We start from the raw sequence: 21,404 nt of genomic DNA, 5'->3' as shown, positions 1-21,404 counted from the left end.
TCACTGCTGAATGCTTGTTGTTTGTTTTCATTTTATTAAGGCAAAAAAAACAACTTACAAACAGACAAGTTATAAAACACATTTGCCTGGATTTGAGATTAGTCGGTTGAACTTTTCCAAGCAGTTTGGTATTCGTTCTTCCTCTTGTGTTTTCTCACTGAATTGGATCTCAGAAGTTGTGAAAACAGGAATCGCTGATAGTTTAACCAATGACACCGCTCAGAAACTATGCACTAATTAAACAACATGTTGCCATGGCAATCTGCATGCACTGTAAGAAGGCTATCGAACACTAAACCTATTAATATCAAACTAACAATTAGTTATTTTGTCTCATCTTCCATTTCTAATGAAAAAAGAGCTGAACAATGACTAAATTCATATTGATTAGCATATATATACATTGTATGGATCCCATACAATATTGTATTTACAACTACTGCAACATGACAACGAACTTTACAAATCCTACTATTTACAGTTAAATCATTTATAACACTTAACAGGCTCATATAGATAATTAGAACTAGGTGTGAGATGAGACACTCTCCCTGTAATACATTCAGCAAAAATATCTTCAAGTATTGGCTGGAAAAGCTCCCTGAGGGAAACTTGGAGAGCTTCATATATGTTCCTGAAACATAGAAACCAAATGATCCAAGTTAACAAGCAGCAAAGGCAGAAATAATTTCCTGAAATGTAACATGTGACATAAAAGTCGAGCACAGGATTGAGGATGTATTGTGTATGCTGTGGTGGCCATAATAGCAATGATTCATTAGATTTTAATATTTCAGGCCCTGTTAATACCACATTGGTCACATTTTTAAAATGTCCTTAAGTAGAACTGCATAGGTATTTTGCAGCAATAAACGTACATCTATGTCAAATTTTCCATTAAAGTCATAATGATTATGAATAACACGCTATTGCTGCTTATAAAAGAACGACCAATCCATTTACAAGCAGCAAAAAAATGTTACTTAGATGATTGCTTGATGTGTCAAAAGGAAGTACTACCCTCTACTTACCGATGTGACTTTAGATGTCAGGGGTGAAATTGTCACTCCATCAAGGAATACTGAATTCAGGTAGCCTTCGCCATAAGAAATGTCTTCATCTTCATAACTGTCGACACCACCGCTGAAAGCCTCTTTTATCTTCTCCGGTATCATAAAGTTAAACATCACCACCAGAATCCCAATGATGGCGCACAACACACCTAGAAATCATTTCAGTTAGTAGAAATCACAGACAGCTTTGTATGCCATGTTGAAGTACAAAAAACATATAAAATGAAAGAAAAAGCCTTCTCATCATTACCTGTGGCCAGAGCCAGCCAGAATGAATGACTGTACTCAGTTTCAAAGGAGTTGGTTCCTATAGAGAAAACACACTGAGGCACGTTCATGATGGTGGAGAAGGAGGCCATGGAGAAAAAGATGAAGGCAGCCGTTACCAACATCATGTACCCGGCGTATAAAATGACTGGCATGGAGAAGAGGATATTGGCGAGCATCCAGCAGCAAAATGCTGTCCTGTGGAGGAAGTGATGTGCAGCCATTTTCATTTCTGCTATATTTTAACCATCATCTGACAGCATAATGACAGAACGTCAGACTGTGAGTTATCTATAGTTACCAAAGAGTTGCAGAGGCGTATCGTCCAGAGTATCTGTATTGAAAGATGAGGCCACATGGGCTTCTGAGGGTAAATTTCTCTGCGATGTACAGGATGGGGTTGGGTAAACCTTTCTCCAAAGCATCCTCATACTCCTCTTCAATAGTGTCATGCCAGTTGAACATCTCATTGTAGTCAATGGTCTCATTGAATTGAACAACGGGATTACCTGAGAGAGAGAAAAGAAGGGCACATTTATGTATATACATTAAGTAAGATATATAAATTCATATAAGACAGATAAAAATCACTTATATAACTGCAGCACAACGATGCTGACATTTGTTTTTGTTTTTTAAAACAAAAAGAGCAGGAATATTTCATCAGACGCTTGAGCAAACATGTCAAACAAAGATTTAAGTTGCTCAAAACATAAAGCTGCCAACATATGGTTGTATTGCGCAACTGTGACATGCAACAATGACTCACCTTTAAGTGTAACATTAATGCCGTACAGTCCCACGTGCAAGCCGATCTCTGCATTAACCACTGCATTGCTGAAAGACTTGTAAGTGGCATTTGCGGTCATTCTGGCCTCAGCCCAGTCGTTGGTGAAGTTGAGTGCTGCAGAAGAAAGAACATGAAGGTGAATAATGATGGCAGGAAAAACAAAATCTATAATTTATTCAACAGCAATGAAAAGGAATTCAAACTCACCCACAATCACCACGCCTATGAACAAGCTGATAATTATTCTCAACATCCAGAACAGCCTCTGTTGAAAAGGAAAGAACATAATCAAGATTATCCTGGTGTATCACAATATTGACATAAAAAGCATCATAATGTCATAATTTTTCCTCAAAACCATCTTTACAAGCCCAGAGGGAGACAGTAATTCTGACTCTGTGTTTGCGGTGAGTGTATAAGTTTATCTGATGGGTTGCACTCACCGACTTCCCTCGTATCCCTGGCAGAATGATAAGAAGACTGACTGCTAGCACAAGGAAAACCAGGATAATGGTGAGCAAGCGGCCACTGAAGATGAAGGAGGTCCTTTGTAGAGGGTAGAATGGGTAAATGTCATCGTAGAAAGTCATCTTAGCTCCAGATCTTTACGGTTCCAGCTGAGACTAGACAGTGTAACAGAGAAGACAGTGTTAGCGGCGGGGCTCTCAGTTACCTCCAGATGCAGAGATAGCAGCCCTTGTTCCTTACAGTAGATAAGAGAAGGTACATTATTACCACGGTGTAACAATGGCACATGATTAAGTGTCTAAATTATTTAATATCATCTAACTTTGATTGCACTGGGTATGTTTTCAGCAAAGAAAGAAACGCATCTGTATGATGCACAAAATTTCATTTGAATCTAAATTGAAATAAAAGTGTCAAATAAAACCAATTAATGAAACAGAGAAAGTCCCTTACCTGAAAGTTGGCAGACGAGGACTGTGGAAGAAGTGAGTCAAGTGTGAATGTTGAGGGGGAACTTACACTTCTTTTATAATGGCAGTCCCTCTTTGTGTCACTGAGGAGGAGGATGCATTGACTGGAATGCTGCAAAAAAGAGGTGTGATCCAGATATGATGACCATTCCCATTCAGGCCACACTGGTCACATGCAGTTTTGTGACAAGCTGTGCAACACATGTTGGCTTTAGTATTGCACCATCCCTCACCAGCACTTGTGCTCCTGCACTACTTCTGCACTACATTTCAACCCCTGCAGTGGGTAAGCCTCAACTATTTCATCTTCTCCTATCAAATATAGTGATAATGGAAACAGGGCATTGTCTTTTGGTGTCTGTACTTTACATACATGACTGAAATGAGCAGTACTAAAGTTGTTGTTCATTCAACCAGACGCCTTTAGACTTAGACTCTCTCGTTTTTCTTGCTAATAGCTGCTAAAGCAACAAAGTATAGGCTATCACATGGAAATATAACAGAAATATGTCAGTAAATGTCAGTTACCTTCACCTTGACTTTTTCAGAAGTCCTCCGCTGCTCTTGGTTGCGGTCTGAGCTGAGAAGCATCTCTCGCATCAATGGATTTGCGTAAACGGGTTTGGAGTATCTGTGCAGTGGTTGGCTTGGTGCTCATTGTCAGTGAACGTGAGTAGACAGCAGTTGCACTTCATATTCAGACTTTACTCAACCAAGTTAACGCAGAAAACGGCAGCAAAGTAAGAAAAGCTGTTTAAACTCGACATGTCTCGAACAGATTCACAGTGTGAAACAACCTGGGAGGTTCCTCGCTTTGACGGCTGGTACAACAGTTTAGGATATCCAAGACGCGGAGCTGTCGGTAAGTTACAGGGCTGCCAAAATGCGCAGCAGCAGCAGCAGTAAGCTACACTCTGCCGACACACCTGCTCACCGATGTTCCTGTGCTCGCGCAGGTTCTCACCTTATGCGCCTCGTGCCCGCGCACTACTGGGACGGAGTCTACCAACCCGTTCAGGAGCCTCTGCTGCCAAACCCTCGAAGACTGAGCCGCCTGCTGACCTCTGGACCCTCCGGTCTGCCCTCAACACGCAACCAGACCGTACTCTCACTGTTTTTTGGTAAATATGTTGGCGAATGCATTTAAGTGCACTTTCATAAATTACCGAATAAGTGGAAACATTGAGATACAGTAAGGTGCAAAACAGGTGTAAGCACTTAAGATAATTAGGCCATCATACCCTTATTGATGTTGCATCAATAACACCTAGAAAAAAATGATAAAATGCAATATTATACATACAGATAAAATATAATAATTAAAATATGACATTGATTCAGATATTTCTTATATTGACTGATACCAATAATATGTCAAGATATCAGTTTATCTCTGATTTAATAGTCTAAATGCCAGTGTTCACTCCTCTTTCATCATTATTATTCAGGTAATTTTTTTTTTTTGCAGTGATGACTTTTTATTATTATTTTAACTTTTCAGGTTATCACGTTGCTTTTGAGATTTTGAACTCAAGAGCTCCTGGTTGCCCACCTGAATTCATGAACATCCCAGTCCCAAAAGGTGACCCCATTTTTGACCCGACTGCTACTGGCAAAGTCATGCTGCCTTTCCAGAGAGGACCATGGGACAAAGAATCCGGCCAGAGTCCCAGTAACCCTCGTACTCAGGTGCCGATTCTTATCAATATCAAGATCATTTGTTTTTATTAATGTTAACATATTACAGCCTTTAGAAACAAGCAATAATTGTTAGAAAAGAGTTGTTCAGGCAGGTCTGGAGGACATTTTAAATACTGTTTTCCTTTCCTGAAGTGCAAAGTTTTCGTGTGATTTGAAGGTCAACTTGGTGACAGCGTGGATAGATGGTAGCTCCATCTATGGCCCCTCCACTTCCTGGTCTGACTCCCTGAGAGGCTTCTCTGGGGGGCTCCTGACTTCAGGCTCTGAGTGGAACATGCCGAAAGAAGGAACAGGACACAGCCACATGTGGAGAACTGCTGACCCCTCTACAGGTGATCATGGACCCCATGGCCTCTATGGTGAGATATAGTTCATACTTTAACCTTCAGTTCTGCACATGGTGGGGTTTACGACATCAGGGGCCTTTCTGAAAAGTGTCTTCACCTGGAGGGCAGTACATCCAACCAGATAGTGTGATTTATTGACCTTAAGAATAACTGACGATAGCTTAACCTAAAACAGTGGAGCTCAGTGCCATTTAATTAATGTTCTTTAAATCCCTGAAACTAAACAGCAATGTCGCTTTAGAGTGACAGAATTGTTCACAATAATCCACATTTTCTTCTCTATAATTGTAATTTTCAGTGAATGGAGGTCATTATATGTGTGAACAGAAGTTACTTTTGAGTTTTTCAAGTGTAACTTTGGTTATGATTTTATATGATAATACTCCAAATCTCAGTGACTCACACTAAAACTATGTGGATTCACATGTTTGGATGAACTGTGCCTTTTAACAATATGTCATCTGTACTATGTTTTCATACTGTATGTGGCAATATCCACCCGATCGATACTGCAAGCGACTGAAAACAAAGTCCAAGAATTTATTGCAAATATTATTTCACAGAAGTCTGCTTTAATCAGGGTTGCAGCTTGCGAGGCTGAGTCAAGAGAGGCCCATGCCTGACGCGTGTTATGACTCTTTAATTATTGTCTAAATGGCTTGTCACACTCACCGCAGTAAATCCCTCACGCTATAGCGAAGAAGGTGCCGTACAGGTGCCCTGACACCAGTGTTTTGTTGCTTGTGTTTTCAAAGGTGTGTAGTTATTATCTGGGGTGGAGGCGGAGGATCTTCTACTGTTGTCACTGCTCTGTTTTCACGTCCTTGAAAACAAACAGCCAAATTATCATTCCATTAGTGGTTAGAGATCCTCATCAATCAATGCCACGGGAGTGTGACTGAATATTTGTGAACTTTGGAGTGGTTTTCTGTATAAAAACACCTTACATATACAGCTTATTCTCTGCTTATTGTGATGTAGCCATAGTGGTGTTAATTTACCTGATGGAACAGGAGAATTCCCTATAATTTCTGCTGTCTTCTGTGTACAGAGTTGGGAAATGCCTGGGCCAATGAGAACATGTTCACGGGAGCAGAGGGGATTATCTGGTTTCGCTACCACAATTATGTAGCCTCCAAACTGCATGAGGAACACCCAGAGTGGTCAGACGAAAAGCTGTTTCAAAACGCCAGGAAGACCGTTGTGGCCACATTTCAGGTAGAGGGAAAAGTCTCCACGTAATCCTCCCGCTGCTCAGGTGCTGATTTAATTTGCACTCTGGAAACAGAAAGAGGTTGCATCAACGCCAGGTGGTCGTGATTTTATGGATGAAATTGATGGTTTTAGTTTAGGGGTGAATGCATCATCACTCACTTGTTTGATTAGAGGAGGTTTATCCTCTGCAGGAACTGTGCAGAACAACATTACACACATGTTAATTCATTTTCCTGCTTCTATAGTATAGTTAACAAGCCGCAATAATAAAATCAGTATTTATATATAAAGAAACTTCACCAAAAATGTTTTGTATGTGAGAAAAGGAAAAGAGAAGAAAAAATCAGGTTGCAGGATATATTATCAGCTCATCATTTGGTGAAATAGTTAAAGTTTAAGTCCAAGAGTAACTTTTATCCCTACTATTTTTCTTAACAGAATATTGCACTCTATGAATGGCTGCCTGGATACCTCAGAGACAAAAAGCTCCCTCCTTACCCAGGTAAGAATCAGCCAGAGTGCGTGTGCGTACAAGTGCAGGGCAACAGGTCATGCTCTGGTGACCACAAGCCATGGTGAGGTGAGCTATCGTTGGTGGTGTTTGACAAATATGTGCTCTGTCAGCAAAGAGCATCACCACGAGTCTCTTTCTTCTGCTGAATAAGCACCCGCAGCTGAAGAAAGTTAAAGGGACAATAGTCAGATGATCCCATCATCTTAATCACTCTTCATTTTTCGTAGCTATAATGTTTTTGTTGCCCCAGTTTAACCATTTAAATGATGATAAAGGTTGTTTTCATACTTGAGGATTGTTTCTACTGTTTCTTTCTTCATTGTATAACTCATAAGTTATATTTGTTGTCACTCTGCTTTTCCTGCTTCTTGTATTTTATGTTGATTTATCTCCATACAGGTTATCAGAAGTTTGTTGATCCAGGCATTTCTCCTGAGTTTCAGGCTGCTGCTGTACGACTTGGCATCACTATGGCTCCACCTGGTGTTTACATGAGGTATTGTTCTTCTTTTCTCCTTTGCATATTGTGGAGAAAATCAAAACTCATACAAAACCCACTTTGTTTTGTGTGTTTTAGTTGAGTGTGACATTGTCAATGCACTGCTGTGATCACAGTCAGACAGTGTGTGTATGTTCTATGAGGAATATAATGATCTGTATTGGCTGTCCTCCATCCTACAGAAACAGAACCTGCCATTTTCGGAAGATTATCAACAAAGATGGGAGCTCATCACCAGCCATGCGTCTTTGTAACAGCTTTTGGAAACGTCAGGTATATAATATTTGTGTTGCTGCATTTTCATAAGCACACAAAGCAGGAGTTGACAGTAAAATGACCACTGTGCTCCATCTTCCACCACAAACCTTTGCTTTCACACCACAAACTCGACCACACTCTGCTTTCATTTTAACTTCATTGTAAGCAGAAGTATAATGATTTTTCAAAACTTGAACAGGCAATTAAGTCACATTTTGAACAGTTATTTATTTATGGAGACAATGGTAAAGTACAGAGGGACACTGGGATATAAACTCTTGAAATTTAGAAGCAGAAAAATAAACCACTGTATGTCTCTGAGCTCAAATGGGGACATTGTAAAATATTTTGCTATTGATTTAATAACAAATCAGTTTCTATCTATTCACAGTATTTCTGTAGAGGAAAGTTAGATTCTTAGGGGGGTAGAATTTATATTGTTTATACACAGTCTATTGAATCTACAACTAAATTCATTGCTTTTTTGATAAATACCATGCTGCAAGTACATCTTTTTTTATAGAGTAGTGCTTGCTTACCAAATGAAGGTATATCTACAGTATGTTCTGTTGAATCCTTTCAACGTTCTTCAAGGACAGAGTGAGAAAATACTTGCTGTGATGGATGATGTTGGTTTTTCTACAATGTGTCCTTCCTGTATACTAAAATATGTGTGTTTTAAAAAGCCTCCATCTGTTAAAGAGGAGAGTTCAGGATATTCCGTATTAATGCTTCTGTCATTTTGTTACCAGAGAATCAATGTGAAGACAAGCCGGGATGTAGACGACCTCCTCATGGGCATGGCCTCCCAGATTGCAGAGAAAGTAGACAATGTTGTTGTGGAGGACCTGACAGGTGTTTAATCCTTCTTACTCACTGTCTGTATTACTCTGTATATCTTTAACACATATTTAAGTTAGAAATGAATATTCACCCTTCTGATCTGATTTCCACCCTGACAGACTTCATGTACGGACCCCTAAGGTTCACCCGCACAGATTTGGTGGCACTGACTATCCAGAGAGGAAGAGACTTTGGCCTCCGTAGTTACACTGATGTCAGAAAAGCTCTGGATTTGCCTCCTGTGAAGACGTTTGATGACATAAATCCTGAGCTCAATAGCACCAACCCACAGGTAAACTAGAATCTCTCAAGCAAAAAAAACTTCTTTAAACAAATAACAATCGAAGATAGACAAAAGTAAGTTGAAAGTTTTACAATAACTTTGAATTAAAGTGTGTTCTTCTCCAACAGTTACTCCACAATATTGCAGAACTGTATGACAGAGACGTTGTGAAACTGGAGCTCTTCCCTGGAGGACTGCTGGAGTCTCTCGATGGTCCAGGTCCAGTTTTCTCCGCCATCATCTTGGACCAGTTTGAACGCATCAGAAATGGAGACCGCTTCTGGTTTGAGAACAAACAGAATGGGTGAGCTGCTCTCTAAAGGACTTTCAGTACAGAAATAGCTGAGATACAGTTTGTGACTGATCTCATTGTACTGTTTGAAACAATAACATCCATTCATATCATGTGGGTCAGTCATCTTATGACAGTTTTATACTCACTTTGAGGTGTTTTCCAGTTTGTTCACAGATGAGGAGATCCAAATGATCCGCAACGTGACGTTTCATGATGTCCTTATTGCAGTCACTAGTGCAGAGGCCACTGATATACAGAATAATGTCTTCTTCTGGAAGGATGGTAAAAATATGACATAAACTGTATATTTGATTCATGAACCAGAAAAAAAATCCAGAGTTTCTCTTGAATCTGTGAATATATTTAATGAATGAATAAATTAAAATGATCTCTCTGTTGCCCTAAGGTGACCCTTGTCCTCAGCCCACACAGCTGAATGCATCAATGCTCCATCCCTGCACTAATGCCACCAAACTTAATTACTTTGATGGGAGCAAAGCTGGCTTTGGGATATTTATCATTGTTCTATTCCTCTTCCCTGTTGGTCTGTATCATATTCACAAATCTCTCAGTTTTTGCACTGTAATAATACTTATATCACTCATCAGCAGTTTTGATCATTTCACCTCCACAGTGAGTTTTCTAGTGGCCTGTATGGTGGCATATCTCCGCAAGTACAGGTATAAGAAGTTCCAGAGAAGAAGAAAAGCTGTAGGCAGAGCAGAGGAGCTGGCTGTGGGAATGACTGGTATGAAAACTAAAAGGGTCCAATACTGTTTTTGCAGTGTCCAGTGTTACTAAAAAACAGCATTTATCAGTTGGGTTTTACAATGAACTCAATGTAACTTCTTAATGAACGTCAGCTGACTGTCAGCAGCTGTGATTTACTGCTTTGCTGGTGTTCATAATGTATGTCACATAAGAATCAGCAGAACTGTAAAACTGAGCTGATTATATGAATTTCAGTATAACAACAAGGGACAGGTGGATTCTAAGTGCTGCCAGTATTTCTTGTTATTTGACACCTGTCCTCAGCATTATTGAGAATCTCGTCTCAAACCTCTTTTTATTCTGCTTTTTCTCCAAAGCCTATGAGTGGCAGGGTCATAAAAATCCTCTGCAACCTGTCAGCGTGGAGGTAGATGAGAAGAGGAGACTGCAGATCTTCGACAGATCAGGGCCCGCTCTCCGCTGCCTCAATCTGGGCAACCAGCACTACCTAGACGTCCTCCTGTCAAACGACCGTCACCATAAAGCTCTGCTGCTCAAAGTACCGAAAGAGTACGACCTGGTGAGTAGCTGGAAACAGAAGGGAATCGTTTGCACCTTCAGAGTTTGTATCTGAAAAAGCAGCTGCCATCTAATTAAAGTCAAAAGAAAATAGGTTTAAAATGTTTCTGCTTCTTGTGTAAGCATGTATAGCCAAATATGTGTGGGTAGTTTGCAGTTTAAGCACATTCAGCTTTCTGACTTATGTACTAAAGTTGCTTACACACTTCATCCAATTGTCGATGCAAGCATGATTCTGCAGATGTACTTGATCTACATCACTTCTGATCTCACTCCAATCATGTTTATCTTCCCCCGATGGTCTCCGCTTGCACACCCAGGTGCTGTTTTTTGATGACGAGAGCAAACGTACAGCATTTGTCAAGCATCTGCGCCCGGAGGTGACAGACATCAGGCAGGAGATTAGAGTGAAGGAGATGAGAGAGAAGGAACTACTGAAGGAGGCTTTAACCAGAGAGCGGAGGGCTCAGATTGTGGAAACTTTCATTCGACACGCTTTCTCTAAGGTACCGTCAGCCTCTGGATGTTTACCTCATCCACTGCTCTGTTACAGCGGCAGCAGCTTTAAGCTCGGCTACAAAATGTCGTCAAACTTTGCTTGAGGTCAGATCAGGTCGGACCTCAAGCCAAAAGAACTAATTGTTGGTTTTGATGGTGACTTCATCCATGGACATAACCTCAGCTGACGTTGATAATATTACTAATAACACTACGGTGACATAATGACACTGTCACTCTCTGTCCCTCGCTTGCACAGGTCTTGGAAATAGAGAAGTGTGATGCTGGGGACATGAGTGGCGTCTCCCACAAGAAAGCCAGGGAGGTCCTCCAGTGCGAACTGACAGCATCAGAGTTTGCTGATGCACTGGGCCTCAAGTCTGACTCTTTATTTATGGACTCTATGTTCACACTAGCTGATAAAGATGGCAACGGCTACCTCTCCTTCCAAGAGTTTCTTGATGTGATGGTTATTTTTATGAAAGGTAAAACACTTGACTCCAAAATAGTCTACTTCTTTTAAAAAATACTATATACGAAAAGCCACAATACCAACTAGGCTCAGATGATGTGGATTGCATATAGATGGAGAGGAATATGTTAGGATTGATGACAATATAGATGAAATTATAATTTTTGTTATCTGTGCAGATATTAAACATCTTAACTTCTTTTTCATGTAAAAGAACACATCAGCAACTAAATCAATAATAATGAACTACTTTTGGGGGATTGAAAGCTTTAATTAAGGATATATGACTGCAACTTATTCAATGTCAAGTAGAAGAAATTGTTATTGCAGCTTTTATAGACTGACTTAATGCAGATTTCCTATTTGATGATGAGACAAGTAGGACATGGAATGAGAACATGGATGACATATTTATTTATATTTATTTAATTATTAATAAATCAGTCTAGATTATGTTACTAATGTTAGTATTTTTGCAGGGTCCCCTGAGGAAAAATCAAAACTGATGTTCTCCATGAACGACATTGGTGGAACTGGTTTCTTATCAAAAGAAGAATTTGCCAGGATGCTCAGGTTTGATTTATATTTTTATTTTTTTCATGACTGCACCGAGTCTTTTTTTTTGTGTGTGTCTGATGGTTTGTTGTCACCTTTTTGATGTGCTGCAGGTCTTTCATTGAAATCTCCAACGGCGCTCTGTCAAAGAGCCAGGCAGAGGACGGCATCAAGGCCATGATGCAGGCTGCAGGCTTTGATGACAAGGAGAAAATCACATGGGAGGACTTTCATTTCCTGCTGCGGGACCATGAGAAGGAGCTGCAGTTTGCCCAACTCAATGTTAAAGGTTAGAGAAAATTTTATCAAAGTCCTTTTAAAAAAAAAATCCTCATTTCTCTGACCTCTTCTGATGCTTTAGTGTGTCTGCTGTGTATGCAGGGATGGAGAAACAAGGGAAGAAGCGGCTGAGTCGAGACCAAAGAGTTTCCTTCATCCTTCCAGCAAACAAGTATGGCTGTAATGTCTCATCTGTATCACACAAGTGATAGCTGTTGCTTATCACTATAGACAAAAATAATTAATCATTGTAACTTTTCATTAAGTTTAATGTGATTCTAATTGTTTCCATTTGTTCATTTTTTTGTTTGCAGCAACAACAAGACAGATGGACAGAAGATACGCAGACGGAAAAAGTATGTTCTACTATTTTTATGCAACTATAAATTAATTCCTGAATATAGAACACGAATTACCAAGAAAGATAAGATGTCTGAAAATTTAAAATAAACCAATTCTGATGACTGTTATCATCTTAGAATTTCAAGAGTGTGTTTTTGTTTTTAATATGGTGTATTTTCCCCATAGACACATAACTTAGAATAGGAGTTCTGGTCATTGTAATATAGTATTTACTATTACCTTGTTAAAAAAATGTTCCTTTCCAAGTTCTTTTTGCATGAGTTTTTATGTATTGAGGAAGCAGTGGTTGTGTAGGGAACTATGTTGGCATGTGGTTTACTAAAATGTTGAAATTGAATGAAAAACTCTAGTTTCCCTTTCACAAAAAAGGCTTTACATGTGAAAGTTAGAGTTTCACACCCTACTTCGTCTGTTGTTGGGGTGACCTGAATATGGTAAAATACTATACAAAGAATATAGAACAAAGAATATTCACTGAATGGATGTTTAATGGATTTGCATAATTTCAATTTCAGGTTAGATGTCAACACTCCAGATGTCTATGTGAAGCCCAAGCGTGAGCAGTACATACGGAACCCAGTCCAGCAGAAGATCCAGCAGTTCAAACGTTTCATTGAGAATTATCGCCGTCATATTGTCTGCTTTATTGTCGTATATGGCATCACAGCTGGTGTGGCGCTCGAAAGATGTTACTGTGAGTATAAATCATTCCCGGCTATGTCCTGTTGATGTATGATAATTCTTCACCACCCTTTAGCATCATACTTTTTCTGGTCTGAGCTGATTGAAAAATCCTGTGTTCAGACTACGGTTTGCAGGCAGAATCTACAGGTTTCCCTGAGACGTCAGTGGTGGGGATCATCGTCTCCCGGGGCTCGGCGGCCGCCATCTCCTTTCTGTTTCCCTACATGCTCCTCACCGTGTGCCGCAACCTCATCACGCTGTGCAGAGAGACCTTCCTCAACCGATACATCCCCTTTGACGCCGCCATTGACTTCCATCGCTTCATGGCCATGACTGCCATCATCCTTTCAGGTTGGTAGGGAAGTTCAGTTTTAAGTATTTATATTTTTCTTTTTGTGAACTAACTCCCATTTTTGTTCTATCTGTAGTTGTTCATAGTTTGGGCCATGTCGTCAACATCTACATCTTCTCCATCAGTGACCTCAGCATCCTTTCTTGCCTGTTTCCCAGAGTCTTATCCAATAATGGGTAATGTTTGAAATATCTGCCTGATTTTAGCAGATACACATTACAGCAGAGTTATGGCATGTAGCTAATTTACAGTGTGTTTTCATTTTAGGTCTGAACTTCCTCTCAAGTGGTCTTGGTGGTTCTTTCAAACTGTTCCAGGTATCAGAGGAGACCTATTTTAGACCCTCAAAGGTCATATAGAATATGGACTTTTTGTTATACTATGCTCTGATTCTGTGGGGTTTTTTTCTCTGCTTTGTCCCTTTCCCAGGAATGACTGGTGTCTTGCTTCTCTTTGCTTTTTCATTCATGTATGTTTTTGCATCACACTATTTCCGCCGCATCAGTTTTCGTGGATTTTGGATCACACATTACCTCTACGTTGTCGTCTACATTTTAGTAAGTACTTTTCTGACTTTAGAATACTCCAAATGCACTCTGTTGTCAGCTAACTTTCATGATGGGAAGCAGTTTTGCTAGAGGTGTGATGCTGGCTTTGTTTTCATCCAACAGACAGTTATTCACGGCAGTTTTGCCCTACTTCAAGAGCCCCGTTTCCACATCTACCTAATCCCACCCGCACTACTCTTTCTGCTGGACAAACTGATCAGTTTGAGCAGGAAGAAGGTAGAGATACCTGTGGTCAGAGCTGAGCTGCTGCCTTCAGGTGACACTTAGCATTTTGTGGAAAATCACTATGGAATCACTTTTCCATCGTCTTCACTGAAATCATGTAACGTTTGTGTGTATTTTGCATTCAAGTTCACACTTCCCTTGGCTGTGCTACCTGTAGGTGTGACACATCTGGAGTTCAAGCGACCTCAGGGCTTTGTGTATCGTTCAGGCCAGTGGGTTCGCATAGCGTGCCTGATGTTGGGTACAGATGAGTACCATCCATTCACACTGACGTCAGCACCTCACGAAGAAACCCTCAGCCTGCACATCCGAGCTGTGGGGCCCTGGACCAGCCAGCTCCGAGAGCTCTACACTGAAGAAAGCCTGATTGAGCTGGGAGCCTATCCAAAGGCAGGAGAAAGCATTATTATGAACGTGTATGTGGAGATTCCTCTGCTTCTCCACTCTTTCTATTTTCACTGATATCTCATTTCATCCCCAGCTGTACCTGGACGGCCCATTTGGTGAGGGCCATCAAGAGTGGATTGACTTTGAGGTGTCTGTTCTGGTGGGAGGAGGAATTGGTGTCACTCCATTTGCTTCCATCCTCAAAGACCTGGTGTTCAAGTCCTCCATCAGGTCCAAGACTCAGTGTAAAAAGGTGCTCCGTAAAATCACACAACCTACAGTACATTTTGTCTTGAATTCCTTCCTGCAGCAATATTTATTTGTGCATGTTGGTCAAATGCTAATAATGCTAAGTCATTGATTGTTTGCAGGTGTACTTCATCTGGGTGACACGAACTCAGCGTCAGTTTGAGTGGGTGTCAGACATCATCAGGGAAGTGGAGGAGATGGACACCCAGGAGCTGGTCTCAGTTCACACTTACATCACTCAGGTGGCCGAGAAGTTCGACCTCCGCACCACCATGCTGGTAAGATCTGCAGTCACCATTTCCAAGTGTCACAAAAAATAGAGTGGACTGAAATGCTATCAAATATTTAGCAAACATGCATTTTAAAGTTGACTTCTAAATACATGCCTTGTTAAAGGGATAGTAAGACATTTTATCATCTCTTTGATGCCAAGAGTTAGGTAAGAAGAACAATACCACTCTTATGTTTGTATCATAAACACAAAGCTACAGCCAACAGTCAGTTAGCTTAGCTTAGCACAAAGACTTGAAATAGGGAAAAACAACTATCCCAGCTCTGTCAAAAGGTAAAAAAAAATCACCTCTAAAGCTCATTAATTAACACAATTTATCTTGTACAAGTGTAAAAATGACAAGTTGCGAATTACAAGGGGTTATATGTGTGGGACTAATTCTTGGTGCAGTGACTTCCTAGAGTCTTGTCAATGCTGTGGTCACTGCTCCTGGCCAAGAAATATTTTCAACAATAGCTCCCTGTAAACACACAATTCTACAGTTTTTCTACAGATTAAACAAAAATGTATAGCATGTTAATGAGTGAGCTTTAGAGGTGCTGGTAGGTACCTTTGGGCAGAACCAGGCTAGCTGTTTCCCACTGCATCCAGTGTTTATGCTAAGCTAAGCTAACTGGCTTCCGCTATAGCTTCATGTTTACTGTACAGACATGAGAGTGGTATCAATCTTCTTATCTAACTCTTGGCAAGAAAGCCGTATTAAGACCGTAAGACCGTATTTCCCAAAATGTTGAACTATTCCTTTAATATTATATAACAGTGAAAACCACTAATGAGTTGCCTTTGTAATGTGTGGACAGTATGTGTGTGAGCGCCACTTTCAGAAGGTGTGGAACCGCAGTCTTTTCACCGGCCTGCGGTCTGTCACCCACTTCGGCCGTCCGCCCTTTGTGTCCTTTTTCAGCTCACTGCAGGAAGTTCACCCTGAGGTGAGTCCTTCATCCAGCTTCATCTACCTCATGTTTCTATGAGGCTTTGCCAGTTACAACTGAATGAATTATTTGGACCTATTCCGTTTAAATTTGTATTATTATCCGTAGGTGGGTAAAATTGGTGTATTCAGCTGTGGACCACCTGGACTGACCAAGAATGTGGAGAAAGCTTGTCAGCAGATGAACAAGAGGGATCAGGCCCATTTCATACATCACTATGAGAACTTCTAACTTGTCCTAAGCACTGGACTACATGTTACAGAACGAACAACAAGCCACTTTGCACTGGAGAATACAAGTCACTGCAGCAGTTAATTAATATTATTTTTCCACTTACAATCACAGAGCCAATTTAGGAAGTTTTGATTTTATGTAATATTATGAAGTGAAAGATACTGGATGCCTACTAATAAAATGTGTATTCCTCTTTACATCTTTATTCTTTGATCATTAATATTATTGCTACATTAATTTCAATCAGTCAAGGATGTGATTTTTAATTTAATACAATTGTCACAAGGATTTTATTCATAATTTCTGTCAAATCATTGTTGTAATCATCATGCATCATTTTTTATTAATAGTTTTTATTGGCTGTTTGACTCAGAGATGGAACTGGAGTTAGCTGTCATACATTGTTTGCAAATATGTTTTTGAGATGATAATGTATAATTGATTCCATGTTATTGATTTCTTGTGCTTTTGCGTGAAATATTGGGAATAAATTAATATTTTACAAAAGAATTTGTACCAGTGTTGTGTCAGACGGAAATATCCTAAATCTTAGAAACATTGTAAGTGGCAGCTCATAGATACAACAGAAAGTTCAAACGTGATTTCTTGGTTGTAGGACATGAGATTATGTAATTGGGGGATTTTGGAAGTTCCCTAAATTATGCTGTTGGCCCTTTCTGGTGCCAACTGAGAACTAGCTTATTCAAATTCGCCTGAGTTAACCCAAACTTCAAAATTTGACTTGTTGGTTGAGTCATAAGCCAGAAAACCTCCTCAGCCAAGCAGATGAATAACAAGTAAAAATTTTGATTCTCCACAAGGAGCTGAATTGTGTCTTATACATTATTTATCAGTTAAGGCTGTGGGACATCATTCTACAGCAAATTGCATTTTTCACATTTATGTGTTTGATATTTGCACAACACAGTTATTGCACCCTGCACAAATGTCATGCTACATGCACAGTCTCACAAGAACAGGCTGCACAAATAGAGTTAAATACAAAGATTTAATGGGACTGAGTCAATATCACGGAGGTTTAGTGACATAAAACCAAAAGTTACATAAAAACACATTAATTTACAGCAAACACATCCAACGCAACAAAACACAATAAAACTTGACTATTAAAACAATTACATTCCTCAAACAAGTGATGCAGTAGGTTTAACTTTCCCTGCCCAGATTTATATTTCCAGTTTGGTGATTGAACTGGTGACCTTCTGCTTACAATGCCGGTTAATTAGATAATGGACGTTCCCATTCTATAAAAGTACAGTTTACATGAGACTTTCTGTGTAATCACATTCACACAATATATAATAATCACATATGCACACAACACACTGACTTAAAAGGAGAAAAAATGTAAAATATTGTGTTGTGTGTCTACATGGCATTGCAGGGTCTGACAACTTTGTGTGCATCCACAATCAAGTTGCTTACCTTTAAGTAGTTTCTTTTGTTAATTAAAACATAATTGGCAGGTTTTCCTAGACATTAAATGTAATTACAGAGAAAACTTGTGTCTGTCTGTAGAAATCTCCATCTACATTCCTGCTTGTTAAACATGTGATTCCACTCCGCTCTTGTGCCCTGAATAAAATATACATCTGTCAGTCTTTTCCTAATAAAACTGGCTTGGGTTGAATGCAGGTAGGATATGATTGCTCAGTCAGTGATTAAGATCTGTGATAGAAGGAATCTTCAAATCTGGTGCAGGAGTCGTGTAAATTGGTGGTGCAAGAGAGAAGAGGGTTCATTGTGCATGGAAAACTGTGTTTCTTTGATGAGAATTTTGTCACACAATGTTTCATAATAATCTTCCCCGCAAATTTTTTTCTTATGGAAAATGAATACAGTAATATGGAAAGCCAGAAGTGGACATTTACTCCCTTTTACCAGCATTCCTACCATAAATGGTGTGCAAATATGATACATTGCAAATTTGTCTCACTCAAGCATCATGAGGAATCTGTCAAGCAATCGAAATCCTACTGGAGAACAAACAAAATACACTTTATCTTATGTGTCATCATTATTTCTTGTACTTTCTTCACCATGTTCTGTTTTTTCTACTCTATTCTATTCTATATTTATTATTTTTTGAGAGTATAGCAGGAATATGAAAAAAACACACAAATGAACACAGCACATCCTTGGTAATAATGATAACCACAGTCATAATCAAATTAAATACAGAGCGGTTTTTCTTTAAAAAGTACAAAGTGTACTTGCAAAGTAAAAAAATAAAATTAAAAAAGGAATATACACAACAAAATGCTTTACCATTTAATTTAATTTTATCCAATCTAATCTAATCTAGTATTTCTTTTTGTTCTGTGGAAAGACATGTTGCAGTACCAAATAAATATGGTTAAGATTCAGTCAAGTTGTTGGTACAAATGGGTCATGGAAGTACCTGCAGCATCCTTAATTGTTCAAATCTGGACCACAACCTCTCCCACATATGGTTTGATAGCTTTCTTTTTCTCTCCCTGTCTTCACTGCAAAACTATTGTAAAGACACAAGGATATTTCAGAAAAAAGAAAAGGGTTTTAGACAGATAAGAAAGTAAAAAGTTAAATTACATGTTACGTGACATGGCTCATGCATTTCCCAGTTTCTTTTCTATCTTTGTCACTTTCCGTTATTTGCCAACACTTGTACAGTTGCCATACAATATTTTTGGCAAAGTGCTTACAAGAAGTGAAACAGAAGTCGGGTCATGAAAGCAGTTAGTTACTGGCATTATGACTCAACATCAAAGAAATAAAAAAAAAATTAAAACTATGGTGTATGTTTGCATGCCAGGAATGAGAAAACTGATCGAGAGAACAAGTGTGTAGTAGAAATAGATTGTGAGTTTCACTCCCACTGCTTGTCCGGTTGTATTATCGAGGAAAGAGGAAATGATGGTGGCAGCCATTTCCTTTTTTATCCTCTTCACAAGAAATATTAAAGTTAGATGATGAGCTGTCTGCCTATCCATTTTTTCCAAGTCAGCTCTCAGATCCAGACCCAGTTTAGTGTGTTAGAGTTTATCCTGTGGGAGTAACAGGCCACTGAAAGTCAAGCGCTAACACCTAGTAACCATCTCTATTTGTTTATTCCATAAACAATAGATGGGAGAGGACCACTGATTAATGTTTTTATTTCCAAGGAACTTCATAAAATTAGCTTCCAGCTGCTCCTTGTAAATATCATCTAGTCACAGTTACACAACAACATTCCTCCCAGATGAGTGGGAGATTTGCAACATCTTCTTAGTCCGGCAGTGAGACACCAAGTCAAGTTTCAGGTTCAGGAATATGATGTCGCTGAGATCTACTCTGTTTTTCCTTTGATATCGATGATTGTTGGATCAGCCTTTGGGTTCTTGCTGAGGAGCGGTGATCTCCTTTTTATCTTAATGTGGATGGTTGTTGAACCTGGGTCTATTCTGGTGGCTTGAATCTGTTTCCCAGTTTTATAGTTGTGGTGTTGGGGGACTCTTCTACTATCTCCCTTTTAAGAGAAAGTAGTTACCACTCTGCAGCCTTCTGTCTCTATTATCCCTTTGTGTTTTTGGCAAGCAAAAGCTGGATCTTTTCATTTTCACTCGTGCTTCTACCCAAAGAACATCAGACCAAAGCTCTGGGTTTGAAAGGCCAGTAGTAGAACATGAAATAGTCTTTGGATTTGCTCTTTGAGCAAGCCAGCAGCTCATGTCTCTGTCAGTTGTGGTGTTCAAGTCCAGTGGGTGTCCGTTAGTGTGTGGCCAAGACCAGTGAACAGTACAGTCAAAATCATTATGATGTCCAGTTTTTCCACTTTTCAATTCCAAAGCACCCAGCCAAATATCCCCAGGAATACTGAAGTGAATGTTGTCCAATGTCAACATTTTGGCCCCATTTACACCTGGTATCGACATGTGATTTATATGTGGATACATTATCTAAACACATCTGATCCATGGGTCTTTGCATTCAAACCTGGTATTAAAATGTGTTCTTGTTTTCTCTGATCTCAATACGCAAATTAATTAGGTAGAGCTGGCAGACTTGTCAACAAACACGGCATGTCCCAGGTCAATGAAACTGCTGCCACGATGGACGTCATTCATTTCTAAATCACTTTTTGCAATTGAAGACCTGCTTATAGACTGCTTGTATCTTTTGCGGGGTTTGCTTTAACTGGCAGGAAGGCAGAGCTAGGTGACCTTTCAACTGACTGATCAACTGACTGTTTTTAAAAAAAATTTTTTATGAATGTGGTCATGCTGCACAGATTGCATTTACACCTGGCTGAGATCCGATCACAATGCGAGCCTGGTCTCCAAATATGGTCTGGCTGATATGATCGTATTCCAATCACAATGCATTCTGAATGCATTTACGCCAGCATTAATATATTTTCCTTATCCAGATAATATGTCCAGAAAGAGATTGCATTTTAACACCAGGTTTAAATAGGGTATCAGTGCCAAGTAGGAAGCAGTGTGCCCTTTGTGTAGTAAAATGGGAAGTTTTTCTCAACTGCAACCACAATTTTTCTGTGAATTTAACCAAGTGTTTCAGTTGCCTAAACCCAGAACCATAGTTTATTTGCCAAAACCACAATCGTTCCTTAACCTTAGTCATATCTCAGATGCCATGCACAGATTTCCTTGAAAGCATGGATTTTAAAGGGGCACTACTCCAATTTTACACATGAAGATTAGTTTACTTATGAAGGGGAGTACTTGACAGCCTGTGAAAGCAGTTCTGAGACCCAGAAGAAAAAAGGTTTTAATATTTTTAATTGTTTTTGATAGCTTAAATATTGTGGCTGAAAGAAACATGTTACAGCAAAAAAAAAAGAAAAAAAAAAAAAGATGTTTTTTATCATCATAGTGGACATTGGGTCTTGTTTGATCACAGAATGTAATGATGTAATGTAATGATATTTTATTCATTTTCGTGTGGATATCTGTTAAAATTTCTTTTCACTTCGTCATTGGGCTGTGGTTCAACAGGCC

The 21,404-nt window shown here is 39.4% G+C and overlaps 2 protein-coding genes across 7 annotated transcripts; one reads left to right on the top strand and one right to left on the bottom strand.

Moving 5' to 3' along the window:
* Positions 1-13: 13 nt before the first annotated feature.
* duox2 (dual oxidase 2) lies at positions 14-3,687 on the bottom strand. 4 transcript variants are annotated; one of them, XM_042413045.1, is made up of 9 exons: positions 3,603-3,687; positions 3,052-3,180; positions 2,574-2,753; positions 2,338-2,395; positions 2,110-2,244; positions 1,642-1,849; positions 1,324-1,538; positions 1,032-1,222; positions 14-634 (listed from the first exon to the last, which is right to left on the bottom strand). In XM_042413045.1, the coding sequence occupies exons 3-9, from the start codon at positions 2,718-2,720 to the stop codon at positions 623-625; spliced, it is 966 nt and encodes a 321-aa protein (XP_042268979.1). In that variant the 5' UTR covers positions 2,721-2,753; positions 3,052-3,180; positions 3,603-3,687; the 3' UTR covers positions 14-622. The 4 variants fall into 4 exon arrangements, with proteins under 4 accessions (XP_042268979.1, XP_042268978.1, XP_042268976.1 ...); XM_042413044.1 differs by having other exon boundaries at positions 3,118-3,180; XM_042413042.1 differs by having other exon boundaries at positions 3,597-3,683.
* On the top strand, positions 3,671-16,884 carry duox (dual oxidase). Of its 3 annotated transcripts, XM_042413040.1 has the most exons (33): positions 3,671-3,737; positions 3,847-3,930; positions 4,025-4,189; positions 4,570-4,757; positions 4,927-5,128; positions 6,168-6,334; positions 6,770-6,833; positions 7,245-7,341; positions 7,527-7,617; positions 8,355-8,457; positions 8,565-8,737; positions 8,857-9,032; positions 9,187-9,305; positions 9,430-9,567; positions 9,658-9,771; positions 10,112-10,314; positions 10,634-10,819; positions 11,071-11,296; positions 11,763-11,856; positions 11,952-12,127; positions 12,220-12,289; positions 12,432-12,473; positions 12,996-13,174; positions 13,285-13,515; positions 13,593-13,692; positions 13,784-13,833; positions 13,946-14,073; positions 14,188-14,341; positions 14,468-14,700; positions 14,792-14,950; positions 15,069-15,224; positions 16,039-16,167; positions 16,279-16,884. In XM_042413040.1, exons 1-33 carry the CDS (start codon positions 3,671-3,673, stop codon positions 16,399-16,401), a joined length of 4,587 nt encoding a protein of 1,528 aa, XP_042268974.1. In that variant the 3' UTR covers positions 16,402-16,884. The 3 variants fall into 3 exon arrangements, with proteins under 3 accessions (XP_042268974.1, XP_042268972.1, XP_042268973.1); XM_042413038.1 differs by lacking the exon at positions 3,671-3,737 and having other exon boundaries at positions 3,827-3,930; XM_042413039.1 differs by lacking the exons at positions 3,671-3,737; positions 3,847-3,930; positions 4,025-4,189; positions 4,570-4,757; positions 4,927-5,128 and having other exon boundaries at positions 6,174-6,334; positions 7,289-7,341.
* Positions 16,885-21,404: the final 4,520 nt, after the last annotated feature.

The sequence above is a fragment of the Thunnus maccoyii genome, chromosome 5 (assembly GCF_910596095.1).
Source record: "Thunnus maccoyii chromosome 5, fThuMac1.1, whole genome shotgun sequence".
Classification (NCBI taxonomy): Eukaryota; Metazoa; Chordata; class Actinopteri; order Scombriformes; family Scombridae; genus Thunnus; species Thunnus maccoyii.
This window is presented reverse-complemented; position numbering and strand designations above follow the sequence as displayed.